The 16,217-nt window shown below is 39.3% G+C and overlaps 1 protein-coding gene across 2 annotated transcripts in view; it reads left to right on the top strand.

Annotated features, from left to right (window-relative positions):
• Nucleotides 1-14,876, top strand: part of CADPS (calcium dependent secretion activator) — a 445,851-nt gene extending 430,975 nt beyond the window's left edge. For both annotated transcript variants that reach the window (XM_058171468.1, XM_058171467.1), the window contains 2 exons: nt 8,017-8,121; nt 13,623-14,876. In XM_058171468.1, the coding sequence (XP_058027451.1) occupies nt 8,017-8,121; nt 13,623-13,802 (285 nt within the window). In that variant the 3' untranslated portion in view covers nt 13,803-14,876. The remainder of the gene's footprint in view (nt 1-8,016; nt 8,122-13,622) is intronic.
• The last annotated feature ends 1,341 nt before the right edge of the window (nt 14,877-16,217 follow it).

Genomic DNA, 16,217 nt, shown 5'->3' with positions numbered 1-16,217 from the left:
ATAGGAGGATGAGAGGGCAATGATCAGAGAAGCTATGTGTTCTGAAAGAGTGTATACTAAGCTGTGATGTCTATGGACAAACCATATATTGAATGGTTTCTGATTGCAAGATCTGTATCCTGCTATTTGCTTGGTGTTGGTTATTGAGTGACTGCTTGCTTTCCAGTAACCAGCATCTGAAAGAGGAATATAAGACAGCAAGTTCCAGCAAATGAATCTCATTAAGCAACTGAATTGAAAGCAATAACCAGGAATGTATTAGATAAGTGTAAAGCATAATCTGTTAACAAATTTTCAGTTAAGTGTTTGTATTTGGCGACCATGAGAATTTGAGGAGGGAACAAGAAGAAATTGGAGTCTAAATTTGTGACCTCTAGTGCTTGTGACTCAGTGGCTAAGTGGCTCAGTGGTAAGATGCTGAGTTTGTCGATCGAAAGGTCAGCAGTTCAGCGGTTTGAATCCCTAGTGCCCCATAATGGGGTGAGTTCCCATTACTTGTCCCAGCTTTTGCCAACCTAGCAGTTCGAAAGCACGTAAAAATGGAGGTAGAAAAATAGGGACCACCTTTGGTGGGAAGGTAACAGCGTTCCATGTATCTTCAGCGTTTAGTCATGCCGGCCACATGACCACAGAGACGTCTTCGGACAGCGCTGGCTCTTCAGGTTTGAAACGGAGATGAGCACTGCCCCCTAGAGTCGGGAACGACTAGCACATATGTGCGAGGGGAAATTTTACCTTTACATTTAGTACTTGTGACATGTTTGTCTTCCTATCTGAAAATAATCTAGGGTACCTTTGCAGCAGATTAAAGTTCACAGCAGTCCTTGAAGAAGAAGCAAAAGCATTGGGCTAATGTTTGGCCATATTTTGGCCAATGACAAAAAAAAAAAGGAACGATCAGTTCAAAGAAAAGCTGTGCAACCAAAATGATGCAAGCAACTCTTTATAAGGAAGACAAAAAGAAAGAAACCAGGGGATGAAAATAATAAGAAGAAAGAGATGTAAATGATACTCTGCAAAACTTGGCAAGTGAAACCAGCTATAAGCATTCAAAAGAAGATTGGGAGACAAATTCACTCGTGTTCATGTCGGAAGCACCTAAGGTGCTTTCAGGTTGAAAGGATTAGCCAGTGACATCATTGTTACTTGGTTGATGCCTTGCTGGGAGTTCCTTTCATGTGCTCATTAATGTGCCCATCAAATGGTACCTATCTATCTACTTGCGATTATGTACTTTCAAACTGCTAGGTTGGCAAGAGCTGGAGCGAATAACAGGAGCTCACCCCACCGTGAAGCAGCACTCATGTCTTGAACGTGGGCTTGCTGATCATCAACCCAGCATCCTAATCACATGAGCCACTGTGCTCCAGGAGATAAACTTATGTATCCCTAAAAGACAGAAAAAATACAACTCTTCCCTTTAATAGAATTCTTTATTGGTCATGCGTGATTGGACACACAAGGAATTTATCTTCAGTGCATAAGCTCTCAGTGTACATTTTATGTACAGTGTATGTAAAAGATATTCATGATAAATCACGATCATAGTAATCATAAATACATTCATCATAAATCATAAGATACAACAGGGATAGTCATAGGATACTAAATAAGCAATCAATAGAATAGAATAGAATAGAATAGAATAGAATAGAATAGAATAGAATAGAATAGAATAGAATAGAATAGAATAGAATAGAATAGAATAGAATTTTTATTGGCCAAGTGTGATTGGACACACAAGGAATTTGTCTTGGTGCATATGCTCTCAGTGTACATAAAAAAAAAGATACGTTCATCAAGGTACAACATTTACAACACAATTGATGGTCAGTATATCAATATAAATCATAAGGATTGCCAGCTAGGTGCTAGGAAACTAAATTGTGCTAGGAAACTAAATAAAACAATATAAATTGTAAAGCTACAAGTTTTAAGTTATAATCATAAGTAGAAAAGGAGAAAAGTAATAGGAAGGATGAGAAGAAGAATAGTAATACAGTCTTAGTAGATAATTAGTTGTTTAGCAGTGATGATGGCATGAGGGAAAAACTGTGCTTGTGTCTAGACGTTGTGGTGTGCAATGCCCTATAACACCGTTATAAGGCATTGAGAGTAGAAGTTGACACAATTTATGTCCAGGATGTGATAATTAATAATTGTATAATTGTATAATAATAAATAATGATTAATAAGGCAAAAGGAAGAGTTGCAGATGTTGGTAACTTACTACTTATAAAGAAAGAACATTACAATGCTCTAGACAGCATCTGGGTTGAAATACCCTATTGTCAAAATGCTCTATGCAATCAAATTGAGGATAATGTAGTGGTTCTTTGGAGATTTGTTGGTTTATTTTTAACTGAATGTCACCCAGAGTCACACTTTTGAATTGGGTAGCCCTATAAATCCAATAACTAAATGAAGGTATTGAACAAGATTTTCATTTTTTGTGTGTAGAGTATAGGATTTTGATTATTCCAAGGGTTACTTTATGGCTCAGGTAGCATGGCACAGACATAAATTTAGTTTTTTCACTCGTCAGTCAGTTGATTGGTGGGGGCACAGACTGGTTCATGGTGTGTTTCCTACCTTTTCTTAGCATTCCAAGGTTGGCAGGAGTGAAGGCAATTATAATGCCAGCTTCAAACCACTTCGAAGAGATCAGGTAGTACCAATAATGTGCAAAATCTAAAAGGTCTGTCACTATATTTAAAGCTTCAGTGCTGCTGTTGATAAAAATAACTCTCATCGCTAAGAATAAGGAATGAGTTCAGATAAAGTAGAAGTTCCTTTTTACATTATAACAAGGGTAGGCAGAAGGGCTTTTAAAAATGAAAACCACAAAAGTTACAAGTTTCGAAAGCTACTCCAAATTTCATCCATGAGATAAGTTGAAAAAGTCATGTACCTTTGTGTATTCCGTATTACTGGAAGAAAAATGTGTGAAATTCTTCTGTTCGTGTTGGTTGAGAATTACGTGAGCTGAAATCCAATGGGAAGGTCTCTGATGAGGAAAAAACTGTTCTAAAGAAACTAATCATTCATGGTAAAGCAAGAGTATTTTTTAAATAATTATAGTAGGGATCCATGAACACCCATAACGGCATTGTTAATTAGTTAGAAATGGTAAACAAGTGAATTATTCTGAGAACTGGGAAAATGTCATTTTTGGAAACTTATGTTCTACTAAAGAAATGTATTTATTCATTCATTGTTATCCATTCTTTATTATTTTTATACATAACTCAAAGCAGTGAACATACCATAACTCCGTGAGATAGGTTGATTGAGCTGAAAGAAAGTTACTGGCCCAAAGTCACCCAGCTGGCTTCCTACCTAAGGCTGAACTAGAACTCACAATCTCCCAGTTTCTAACCTGGTGCCTTAACCATCCAACTAAACTTATCAGTCTTATCAAACTTTGTCAGAATTATTAGTACTGTCATACTAATATGGGCATACAGAAAGAAGGCACCTCTAAAATGGTTACAAAAGCATAACTTGTGTACTTTCAGTTTTGGATCTCTTCAGTCTAACAATCCTCCCAAATAAATAGCATAAGAACTCAGTGATTCAGATTGCTTAGAGCAAACTCAAGGACCGAAGGCCATATCCGGCCTGCGGGGTGCTTAGATCTGCTTCACGGGGCCTCTGCCAGCAAAAATGGAGTTCGGGGGGGCTGTGTGTGGCTTCTCCTGGCTCCGTTTTCCCTGGCAGAGGGCTAGCAAAACAAACTAAAAACAAAACAAAAGTAGAAATGTTTCCCCTTTTGCATTTGAGCATGCAAGAAGGGGTGGGAAAGGAGAAAGGGAAAGAGGAAAGACAAAGAAAAAAAGAAGATGGGAAGCAAGCAAGGAAGGAAAAATAATTAAAATAATAATAATAATAACAACAACAGAGTTGGAAGGGACCTTGGAGGCCTTCTAGTCCAACCCCCTACACCATCTCAGTCAGATGGTTATCCAACATTTTCTTAAAAATTTCCAGTGTTGGAGCATTCACAACTTCTGCAGACAAGTCGTTCCACTTATTAATTGTTCTGTCAGGAAATTTCTCCTTAGTTCTAAGTTGAAAATTTCTCCTTAGTTCTAAGTTTCTCCTTAGTTCTAAGGAGAAAGGAGGGAAGGAAAAAGAAGGGAAAGAAGGAAGGAAGGAAGGAGATTATAATGAGAGTGAGGGAGGGTCTGAAGGAAGTCCTGCCTTAGCACTTGACCCCCACAGGTGCCCCCAACACGAGGGATGTCAAGATGGCCACGCCCACTCTGGCCAAGTCTACCCCGGCCACACCCACTCCACCTCCCACTCTACCTCCACCAACCCTGATGCAGCCCTCAATGAAATCGAGTTTGACACCCCTGGTTTAGAGCCATTCCTATTTTTTTATTATTTTTTTTTTATTTTTTTTTGTTTACATTTATACCCCGCCCTTCTCCGAAGACTCAGGGCGGCTTACAGTGTATAAGGCAATAGTCTCATTCTATTTGTATATTTTTACAAAGTCAACTTTGTATTTGAGAAGCAAGGTGATAGAACAGCTAAGAAATGGAACCAGGACTGATCGAGACTATGGAGATAATCTGCCCATGTTGTCCTTGAAGCACACTGAATATCAGCATAGGTGTGATATTAGCTGTGTACAATAAAAGGTGAAATGCTTTTGGATAAGGCTTTGGAGGCCAGGTTTAGTTCTAGTTAATGTGACTGGAGTATGAAAGGAAAAGTATACTAAAATAATACTGGCCTTCAGTCCTACTTTTTTCTATCAACTTAGGGCAGCAGATATACAGTCTCTTAACTGTTGCTGTGTTTCTTCTCAGACAAAAACTGATGGACAATACGATCTCTTTTAAGCAATATATTATTTTTCATACATTTATATAAGCTTCTATGAGGTAAACTGGCTTTTATCCTTTTTATGTATTACACTGATATATTGCTGGGCCATTTGAAATCTGTGTTCTGGAAAAAAAAGAGGCTTTGAAAATGAATTCATTTTTTCCAGGCAAAAATTTTAAAATGCCCTTTACCGTGACCTTTGATTGACAGTTCCTTGAGGATGACCATTTAAAATCTGTTGAAATTTTATTAAGGGATAATTCTCTATCTTGGCAGGAAATATACCACCTCAGTCATAAGGCTCTAAATTTGACCTCTTTAAGGGCAGGCAAAGTATCCAAAGTGGAGTTGTCCCGTGGTTGGATGTATTTTGTTAATGAAGATAATCCACCCGAAATCAATAGTCTTTGCAAACAAATGCTAAGCACGTGCATGAAGATATTTTCCTGAATTCAGTGAGAGCTAGTATCTATTTAAGGACAGTGACCTTGATAATTGACATTAATAGCACTCAGAAAGTAGCTTTTCTACTGTTAACTGGAGTATAATAATGCATTCCGTATTCAACTTTTTATAATTAAAGCTACATTACTCTATGCATTTCACCCAGATCTATGCAATAGAACTTATTTCCATATGAAAACCATTTAGACTTGCATTGCCAGCTACACATTTTAATTCAACATATTTTCAGAGCAACTTATTTCTTTTAACATTATTCTGAAGTCCCACCGCGTCCATTGGAGCCAAGTTAAATCTGTGTAGGATTGCAGCCTTAATTGCTTTATTTCATGAATACATTAATTTTGACAGAGAACAATTGTTTTCACAAAAATGTGTCAGGTGGTGGGAGTAAGTTAAATACTACTAATATTGTTGTTTAAGAGAGAAACATATTTTTTAAGAAAAAAAAGAGTAGCACATTAATCTGAACTTGTTTAAAATAAATGCTATGGAACAGCAAACAGAGGCATCACCAAATTCCTGAAAATCTTTATATCCAATCCTAAATTGTAAGCCATTAGCTGTCACTGGGATTGAAAAAGTGATGGGGTTACATGGGTGGAAGAGAACGAGTAGCGTGTATTAAACAAGCAATCCCTCATTACTCTGAGATGCAAAGCTGAAGTGATAAATATTTATGAGGTAGCCTCTGTCCAAAAGCCTGAAGATAATAGGAGTGTTTTCTTGGTGATGGTTAAAAAAAAAAAAGGCAGAGCTGAGTAATTTAGAGTAAGTTACAGAGTGAAAAACTTACCCTCTTGAATTGGTGTGCAAGACAAAGAAGAAATGTGGGGGGAACTGCCTCACAACATAAGCTGTCACACCCTCCTCATCTGCCCCAGGGATCTCGTGGAGAATTTGGCACCCCTCCATCCACAAAGAAAACTCTAACTCCCCTTCCCCACCAGACCTGCCTCAATATTCATCCATGCCAGGGAAGACATTTCCATTCACAGCTCCGTTAATACAGAGAACTACTTCAAGTTCGTTAGTCAGTATCGGTTTAAGGTTGCTTTCTTATCTTCAACAGATGACTCACTAGATGAACTACGGTGGGTGAAGCACATGCCCTTGCCAGAAAATATGTTGGGTACCTTAATAAAAAAGTGACTTGAGTAGAGATGGCTACTATGTATAGGTAGTTTTCAACTTACGACCACAACTGAGCCCCAAAATTACGTTGAGAAGTGAGTTTTGCCCCATTTTACGACTTTTCTTGTCGTATTTGTTAAGTGAGTCACTGCAGTTGTTAAATTAGTCACGCTGTTGTTGAGTGAACCTGATTTTCCCATTGACTTTGCTTGTCAGAAGGTCGCAAAGGGGGATCACGTGACCCCCGAGACACTGTAACTGTCATAAATGTGAGTCAGTTGTCAAATGTAAATCACGTGACCATGGGGGATGCTGCAATAGTCATAAGTATGAAAAATGGTCATAAGTCAAGTTTTTTCAGGGCCATTGAAACTTTGAATGACCACTAAGCGAACTGTTGTAAATCAACTGTTGTAAGTAGTACCCTGGCTTCCTTTAAATTTATAGTCTTAATAATGCCATGCTCACAAGTACCAGAGATTTGGAGTTGGGAATAATAATATAAGAGGGAAGGATAAAGCAGTAGATAGAGAGTTCTTCCCTTCCATGCTCTTTTTATGCCTGCTTTTCTCACGCCCATCTAGCATGCTTAACTAGAGATGAACATCTAAGAGGATGTGTTGAGTAGTACAAGATCTTCCCTACCGCTGCCTACAGCTGCTCTTCTCCAAGTTACATCACTAGAGACTTAGCTTCTTCATCCAGAGACACCATCAATCAGACACTGATCTGATTCCAGGCTGGGAAAGCAAAAGTAACATTAGCAGGGATAAAGAACACATGAATTCCAAACCCACAGTCGTTCTTTGACTGAGGTTTATGAGAGCCGTGATTTTCACCCCATCTTGATTTTCGTTGCAATTTCAAAAGGATAGGGCAGAATGGATTTGGAGAGCTGAAATATTCCTCTTCCTTTTCTGATCAACATTTGGATATTGTTGCTTCCACCTCTTCAAGTGTTATTTATGGCTGCATGAATCTTAGGAGCATATCTGGACATGACATTCTGGCTGGAAAACTTGGCATCAGCAATTTGAAATGTGAATTTGTGCTTCCACTAATGACTTTCTGCCCTGCCCACCTGGCTATCTCAACGGTGGCATAATTGCAGGAGGGACTGATAGATGAAAATCAGCTAATTAGTATATATATGTCCCATTCTTTAAATATTTGGAAGCGAAAAGCCACAATAAATGCAAATGCAGTCTAAAGGTGTTAAACATCCATTCTTCTTCATTCATCTGAAGCAATCTTAAATAGCAAAGTTATTTTAAATGGTATCATGTAAGGCAAAGGCACAAACAGTATTTAGGGATGTATTTGAAGGAAGGGGGGGAATCCCATCCAAATTCCAGATTGGATGGATACTGAAACACAGTGGGCCATATGCTGAAAATTCTTAAACCTCAATGGTCAAAATGTGTCTTCAGTCTTTAAGCGTGCAATTCTGATTTTGTGTCTGAACATTTACACTGAAAAGATCAAAGCTAGTAAGACCTGATAGTTTTTAAAATGTGTTATGTGCTATATATGATTCATATTGTTTGACATGTCCTTGGAGAGCTCTCACTTATTTTGCAGCAATGGTACACCAGCTCCATGAACATCGTTTGCACTTGGCTAACAGACCGCATGGACCTTCAGCTTCACATCTATCAACTAAAAACCCTTATTAGAATAGTAAAGGTAAGTTTGCTTAATGTATTTGTGTAACTTGCAAATAGGTTCTGCTCTCAGTCGGAAAGGAAATGAACTCTGCTAATTAAGTCAAAGCTTAAGGTCCCATTTGCACAGGTGGACCTTAGTCTACATCTGCCACATTGAACAAAATCAACATGATATTGACAGAATATTCATCGAAGAGAGTGAAGATGGAGGAAACAGGGCAGGCAATTTTAGCAATTTGTCCATGTGTCAACTTCTCATTTACTCTTCATCTTCACTTCAACTCTCAAGTTAGTCACACTGGGATATTTCCGATACTAGCTTTGGGACCTTGGAAGTCTTCTAGTCCAACCCCCTGTCTGAGGCAGGAGTCCTGATCATCCAGAAGTGTAATATCTTTCACACTAGCGTTATTCTATTCAGTGATGGTAAATCTATTGAGCTTGTCAGGTCAAAAATTTGTAAAATGCCCAATTTGACTCTGCTGACTCTGCTCTCTCTTACCCTGCCTCCCTTCCCCACCTCTCTCTCTCTCTCTCTCTCTCTCTCTCTCACACACACACACACACACACACACGAGAGAGAGAGAGAGAGAGAGAGAGAGAAACAATTCTCTAAAAAAAAACCTCCTCCCATTTAGGCCATTCTGAATAGTGGCATTTGGCAGCAACACTGAGGGTCTTCTTGAAGTAGAGGTCAAGGTCTGCACCCCACACTGCCACTTTAAAAGACTGGCTGGTGCCATTCCCCAAGCCACATAAGCCTTAGGGAATGCTGAGATTGCCCAAGGATCTTCCCTTCACTGCTTCCCTTCAAGTGGTGTTCTCTTTCTGTTGATGAGCCCCTACTCAACAGCGCTCCTGGTCACACAAGGCCTTCATTCTTGAAATGGCTTCAAAAATGCTCTTTTGCAGCCCCTGCAGCCTCCAAAAGCGGCACAAAAGCACACCCTGTTCTTATGCGATTTTTGCCACTTCAGAGACCAAACAAGAGCACACCTCATTCTTTCACAGCCTCCCAAAAAACCAGTGGGAAAAAGGCGTGCTTTTAAGAATAGTTGTTGGGTGTTGGTGAACGCTATCATAAAGGCTGCCATGTCACCCAAAATATCATGGTGGGTCAGCTTCTCCATCACTATTCTAGTTGCTTCCATTTGATCAAACGAAACGGGAGCCAACCTAGAAAGATGGTACTGAAGGGCAGGGACCTATATGAAGATGAACAACTTCCCTGAGTCTCTTCACAAAGTGCTAGATAATCTCCCGTAGCAGAACAGGAAGTATCTCTTAGTCTGCCCCCTTCTATATTTATTTATTTATTTATTATTTATTTTTTAGATTTTTATACCGCCCTTTTCCCGAAGGACTCAGGGCGGTGTACAGCCAAAGATAAAAAACTCAATATATATACAATTAAAACCAAAATTTAAAACAGAGCAAATTACAAAAAAGGCCGACATTAAAAATTTAAAAATTTAAAACCCTAAAACAATAAAACCCCAATTAAAATTAATAAAACTATTAAGCCAGTCCCGCTTGAATAAATAAGTGTGTTTTTAGCTCACGGCAAAAGGTCCGAAGATCAGGCACTTGGCGTAGACCAGGGGGAAGTTCGTTCCAGAGTGTCGGAGCTCCGATAGAGAAGGCTCTGCCCCTGGGGGCCACCAGCCGACATTGTTTGGCGGACAGCACCCTGAGAAGACCCTCTCTGTGAGAGCGTACAGGTCGGTGGGAGGCATAAGGTAACAGCAGGCGGTCCCGTAAGTACCCGGGTCCTAAGCCATGGAGCGCTTTAAAGGTGGTAACCAAAATCTTGAAGCGCACCCGAAAGACTACAGGAAGCCAGTGCAGACTGCGTAGCAGTGGTGTTACGTGGGAGCAACGAGTGGCTCCCGTTACTACTCGCGCAGCCGCATTCTGGACTAACTGCAGCCTCCGGGTGCACCTCAAGGGCAGCCCCATGTAGAGAGCATTGCAATAATCCAACTGAGAAGTGACCAAAGTGTGAGTGACCGTGCATATGTAGAAAGGAAGCAAAAGATACTACCCAAAATTGTTGGGTAGCAATCTTCACTACTGACTTCACTTTCAGGGACTTGAAAGATCCTTAAAAACACATGTCATATCAGTATCGCACCCATAATTAAAATAATTTCTCTTACAATAGATGTTGACAACATTTAAAAAGGGGTTACACACAAAACAAGAAGCTCTCCCTAATGTAGCTGTGGTATGTGTGTGTGTGCGAGAGTGCGGGTATGTGTTGGATGGATGGATGGATGATAATTATTTCAGTGTGAAATCTCAGTGGCTTACATAAAATAATAAGATCTCAGGAGGAGGTAAATACATATTTGATCATTTTTGGTTCCATGTGATATATTTTGCAGATGCGGAGAATTATATACTTTAGAAAAAAAGTCATGAATAAATTACTAAAATGCTTTTTTAATTTTCAAAATAAAAGCAATAGATATTAGCACATTATTATTATGTGTTAGCTTGGGAACATTGAAATACACAGGAAGTGTCTTTTGTACTATTAGACTACGTAATAGCCTCTTTAAAAAAAATAACAGTTTCTCTAGGCATAAGAGAGATGCAAAACACATTGTTAAACCATACATGAATTTAACTAATACTTGTATTTTTATGATGTCATGGAATTCTGGGAAACCAACAAAACCAAAAAACTTCAGAACCCTAGACAAACACTTTGACACCTAAGACAATTCACAGCCCTATTTAGTCTCATAATACTCAAGGAAGGGCTATTAAGTGGAAAGATGGGGCCATTGCTCCTCCTCACAATTTACAGGTAGCCACAACGTTATCAGAGTGATGAAATATACATCACAACAACATCATGGAGCACATTTTGCTCTTCACAAAGTGCTAGATAATCTCCGTAGCAGAACAGGAAGTATCTCTTAGTCTGCCCTTCTATATTTATTTATTTATTTATTATTTATTTTTAGATTTTTTTATACCGCCCTTTTCCCGAAGGACTCAGGGCGGTGTACAGCCAAAAGATAAAAACTCAATATATATACAATTAAAACCAAAATTTAAAACAGAGCATATTACAAAAAGGCCAACATTAAAAATTTAAAAATTTAAAACCCTAAAGCAATAAAACCCCAATTAAAATTAATAAAACTATTAAGCCAGTCCCGCTTGAATAAATAAGTGTGTTTTTAGCTCACGGCAAAAGGTCCGAAGATCAGGCACTTGGCGTAGACCAGGGGGAAGTTCGTTCCAGAGTGTCGGAGCTCCGATAGAGAAGGCTCTGCCCCTGGGGGCCACCAGCCGACATTGTTTGGCGGACAGCACCCTGAGAAGACCCTCTCTGTGAGCGTACAGGTCGGTGGGAGGCATAGGGTAACAGCAGGCGGTCCCGTAAGTACCCGGGTCCTAAGCCATGGAGCGCTCTAAAGGTGGTAACCAAAATCTTGAAGCGCACCCGAAAGACTACAGGAAGCCAGTGCAGACTGCGTAGCAGTGGTGTTACGTGGGAGCAACGAGTGGCTCCCGTACTACTCGCGCAGCCGCATTCTGGACTAACTGCAGCCTCCGGGTGCACCTCAAGGGCAGCCCCATGTAGAGAGCATTGCAATAATCCAACTGAGAAGTGACCAAAGTGTGAGTGACCGTGCATATGTAGAAAGGAAGCAAAAGATACTACCCAAAATTGTTGGGTAGCAATCTTCACTACTGACTTCACTTTCAGGGACTTGAAAGATCCTTAAAAACACATGTCATATCAGTATCGCACCCATAATTAAAATAATTTCTCTTACAATAGATGTTGACAACATTTAAAAAGGGGTTACACACAAAACAAGAAGCTCTCCCTAATGTAGCTGTGGTATGTGTGTGTGTGCGAGAGTGCGGGTATGTGTTGGATGGATGGATGGATGATAATTATTTCAGTGTGAAATCTCAGTGGCTTACATAAAATAATAAGATCTCAGGAGGAGGTAAATACATATTTGATCATTTTTGGTTCCATGTGATATATTTTGCAGATGCGGAGAATTATATACTTTAGAAAAAAGTCATGAATAAATTACTAAAATGCTTTTTTAATTTTCAAAATAAAAGCAATAGGTATTAGCACATTATTATTATGTGTTAGCTTGGGAACATTGAAATACACAGGAAGTGTCTTTTGTACTATTAGACTACGTAATAGCCTCTTTAAAAAAAATAACAGTTTCTCTAGGCATAAGAGAGATGCAAAACACATTGTTAAACCATACATGAATTTAACTAATACTTGTATTTTTATGATGTCATGGAATTCTGGGAAACCAACAAAACCAAAAAACTTCAGAAACCTAGACAAACACTTTGACACCTAAGACAATTCACAGCCCCATTTGGTCTCATAATACTCAAGGAAGGGCTATTAAGTGGAAAGATGGGGCCATTGCTCCTCCTCACAATTTACAGGTAGCCACAACGTTATCAGAGTGATGAAATATACATCACAACAACATCATGGAGCACATTTTGCTCTTTACCTACTTGATATTGTGACAGTATAAAAGAGGCACAGTTGTGTCATGATTTCATAGCACACCTTACCTGCAATCAACCCTGCCATTTCTATGATATTTTTATACAAATGTTTGCCACGCTAGACCTCCGTTTGTTTGATTCACTTCCAGTTTTGGAATGTGAAATGGGAAGACCCTTCCCCATTCCCATATACGTTTCCATAATTTTTATTCCATAATTATCATTATGAAGATTTCCGTGCTGTGTCATACAATACGATCTTCAAAAAGCCATCGTTCAGTCCTCCTGTTGTTTTTCCCCCATTATGGAAACTATTTTCAGAAAATCCTAGGAAATAAGAATTCAGAATAATTGCTATAAGGTATAAGATACTGTCAGAGGTCCCACTCTTTCAGAAGGAAGATCGGTAAATCTATAGAATACAAACTCCAGATAACTGTCAAAATCAAAGATGCATGAAAAACATCCTTTCTTTAAAATTTTCCTCATGAAAGGAAGTTAGACGTATTTAACAACAGTGCCCAAAGGAACTCCTGTTTCATCAATCAAAATGGCTTCCAATCCGATCCAGTTAAGAGCACATAAGAGCATGAGAACAGACTTCTGCTAGTTGACCCTTAAGTCCAAATAATTTTTCTCATAAATGGGTGCAGATAAATCAATTTGTGATCTCTAACAGATACACAGATGTAACAGTAATATATTGTACAGTGTACATCCATTTAAAATTAAGGAACCAAACCTCTCTCTTGGTCTCAATGGGTATTCATACTTAGACATTCAGCACTATCAAATCATTTTACTTCAATTTCTCTATTTCTGCAGAAATGGGTTGAGAAATACTGGGGAATAAATACTATAGGATAGCATCTGTTCCCATTAAAAACAAAAGTGCTTGAAACATATTTGAAAGCATGAAACCTAATTGCTGCTATTTCTGGGTTGGGTTGGGTTGGATGTTTGGTCATGTTTTTCACAACACAAACTTCTTCATCCTAGAAAACATACAGAGATTTCCGATTGCAAGGAGTTCTGGATTCTACTTTGAATAGTAAAACCTATGATACAGTCCGAAACCGGCTGACTGTAGAAGAAGCCACAGCCTCAGTAAGTGAAGGTGGAGGACTGCAAGGGATCACCATGAAAGACAGCGATGAAGAAGATGAAGAGGATGATTAGCTCTCCAGATTTAGAGTCCCCCAACCTGGATGTAGCCTGGAAACCAGTGCATGTAATCTAGTCGGTTATTCAATTAGCCACATTAGGAAATTTTCTGTCTGCTCTAAACGCCCATGGAAAATCTACCAATAAAACTCCCATTTTAGCTGTGTGGTTCTTAAGACTTAGCACCTCTGTTTCGATTCATTGAGTTTCCTGATTTCATATCTCTATGTTTATAAGCAATATGGAGCACCATTGTTTAAAACAGTTAATTGAAAATAAATCTGCATAGAAAACATACTAGGTGTGTCCCTATAATAATTAAAGTATAAATGACGCTTCATTAATGTACGTATATACATTGATGGTAAATTGTTGTGAAGACAAGTGAAACAAGTTCTTTCATATGTTTGTTTCTCTTCTATGGATGCCAACTGCTTCGAAACAGAGTAAGGCTACTACTACTACGAGACACCTATTTTGTACATTTGGGGGAGGAGGAACATACACCAGAAGTTGGGATTATTCCTGTTTATTGTACCCAAGCACTTTTCTTCCAAAATATACAGCTAACTTTGTAGAAGTGACTGGCCATTGGAATCTTAGTCATTCAACTACAGAATAAGCTGATCTTGGGCTGATCTTGATCACGTTGTCCACCTTATGATTCTGAGCAGTTGCTTTATGTCAGCGTCTTGCCCCACTCAATGTTACATTTTGTTCAGAGTTCCAATAACTGTGTTTGTAAAAAGGACAACTTTAATTACAACCTTAGACTATACAGATGTGTTTATAATAATGAGGACGCTATAATAACAATAATAATGAATGACGATTTCTTTTCGTAGACTGTATCCATAATTTAAATCTCCTTTTGTTTTCATAATGGTTTTTATATCTTGTCATGTACATTGTATTTGGATCAGTAACGTGCATGTCCTTGCGTTTCTCCCCCTTTCCAAGAGCTTTTATTTTTTGTGTAATAAAGTGGATTCATCTTGCTTTTTTGCCTTATACAAGCCGACAGTTGTAAAAGTGTGGGGACTGTGGCTTTTCAATAAATAACTGTTCAGATGTCCTACTCATAAAACACTGGAGTCTTTTTATGTCTGCCTTAGGAAGAAGAAGAAGAAGAAGAAAACCACTAAAAGATTAGTCAATTTAACAAGAATCCATGTAAGAGCTCCTGTCTTCTAGAATAAAGGAATTTTCTTTTCATCTGGGTGGTTTTTTTAAAAAAAATAGTTTGTGAATTGAGGGGCTCCTCTTCCAATATGCTCTCTGAAGCAAATGCAAACTTCAAGGTCCACCGCCTTCCAAAGAAGCACCAATGGACTCAAGGAATCAGGCTGGGGAGGATGTTCTCAGACAGATGGTTCTCCAAGGCCACCAATCAGAAGGCCCCGTTCAATCTTTCTTCATGGATTCTCTGTAAAAAAAAAAAAAAAAGCTGGAAGCCATGAGGGAAAAACCTGGAAAATTTACCAATGGGAGGTAACATAGGCTGTGAATGAGGCAGAACAATTACCCAGGAAGGCCTTTCACGCATAATGAAGCAGGTTAGGAGACCAGCCAGACTGTGGTTGTAGAGTACAGGTACAATCACAACTGACCCCTAAATTTCTGTTGCTAAGTGAGACAGTTATTGTGAGTTTTGTCCCATTTTAAGACCGTTCATGCGATAGTGGTTAAATTGAATCGCTGCAGTTGTTGACATTTAGTTTTGGAGAACACACATGGTCATTTGCAACTTCTCTGATCACATCTGGATATATATTCCCTACAACAGGATTGTCAAACACAAGGCCCGGGGGCCGGATCCAGCCCATGGGGTGCTTAGATCTGGCCCGTGGGGCCACCCTGGAAACAGCAAAGGACCAGCCCATACTGCCTCTGCCAGTGAAAACGGAACTTAGAAGGGCTGCGGGTAGAGGATTGCAGGAAACCATCGCAACCTAAAAAGGTGCTTGGGAGGGCTGTGGGTGGCCCTCCCGAGCTCTGTTTTTGCTGGCAGAGAGTTGCAGGAGGCCGTCGCAGCTGAAAACAGAGCTTGGGAGTTCATTTTCTCTGGCAGAGCACTTGGGCCACCACAGGTGCCCCCCAATACGAGTGACGTCAAGCTGGCCATACCCACTCCGGCCCTCCAAGGTCAAACACAACCCTGATGCGGCCCTCAATGAAATTGAGTTTGACACCCCTGCACTACAAAGTTCTGTGAACTGCCCCTGCAAATATTCCAGATGCCCTCAATCTTTTTCATCTGGTTAATCAATTGATTGATTCCATTTTTTAACCAACTACAGTCAACAGACGCATAGTAAGGTATAATTATAACACCTATAGGACTTTGGGGGTACAATCATACATCCAAAAAAGATGTCAATCTATTAAAACAAAAATCATTTTAAAAGCCCAAAAAGTAAGCAATAAAAA

The sequence above is a fragment of the Ahaetulla prasina genome, chromosome 2 (genome assembly GCF_028640845.1).
Source record: "Ahaetulla prasina isolate Xishuangbanna chromosome 2, ASM2864084v1, whole genome shotgun sequence".
Lineage (NCBI taxonomy): Eukaryota > Metazoa > Chordata > Lepidosauria > Squamata > Colubridae > Ahaetulla > Ahaetulla prasina.
The sequence above is the reverse complement of the archived record's forward strand: the minus strand, read 5'-3'. Positions and strand labels throughout refer to the sequence as shown.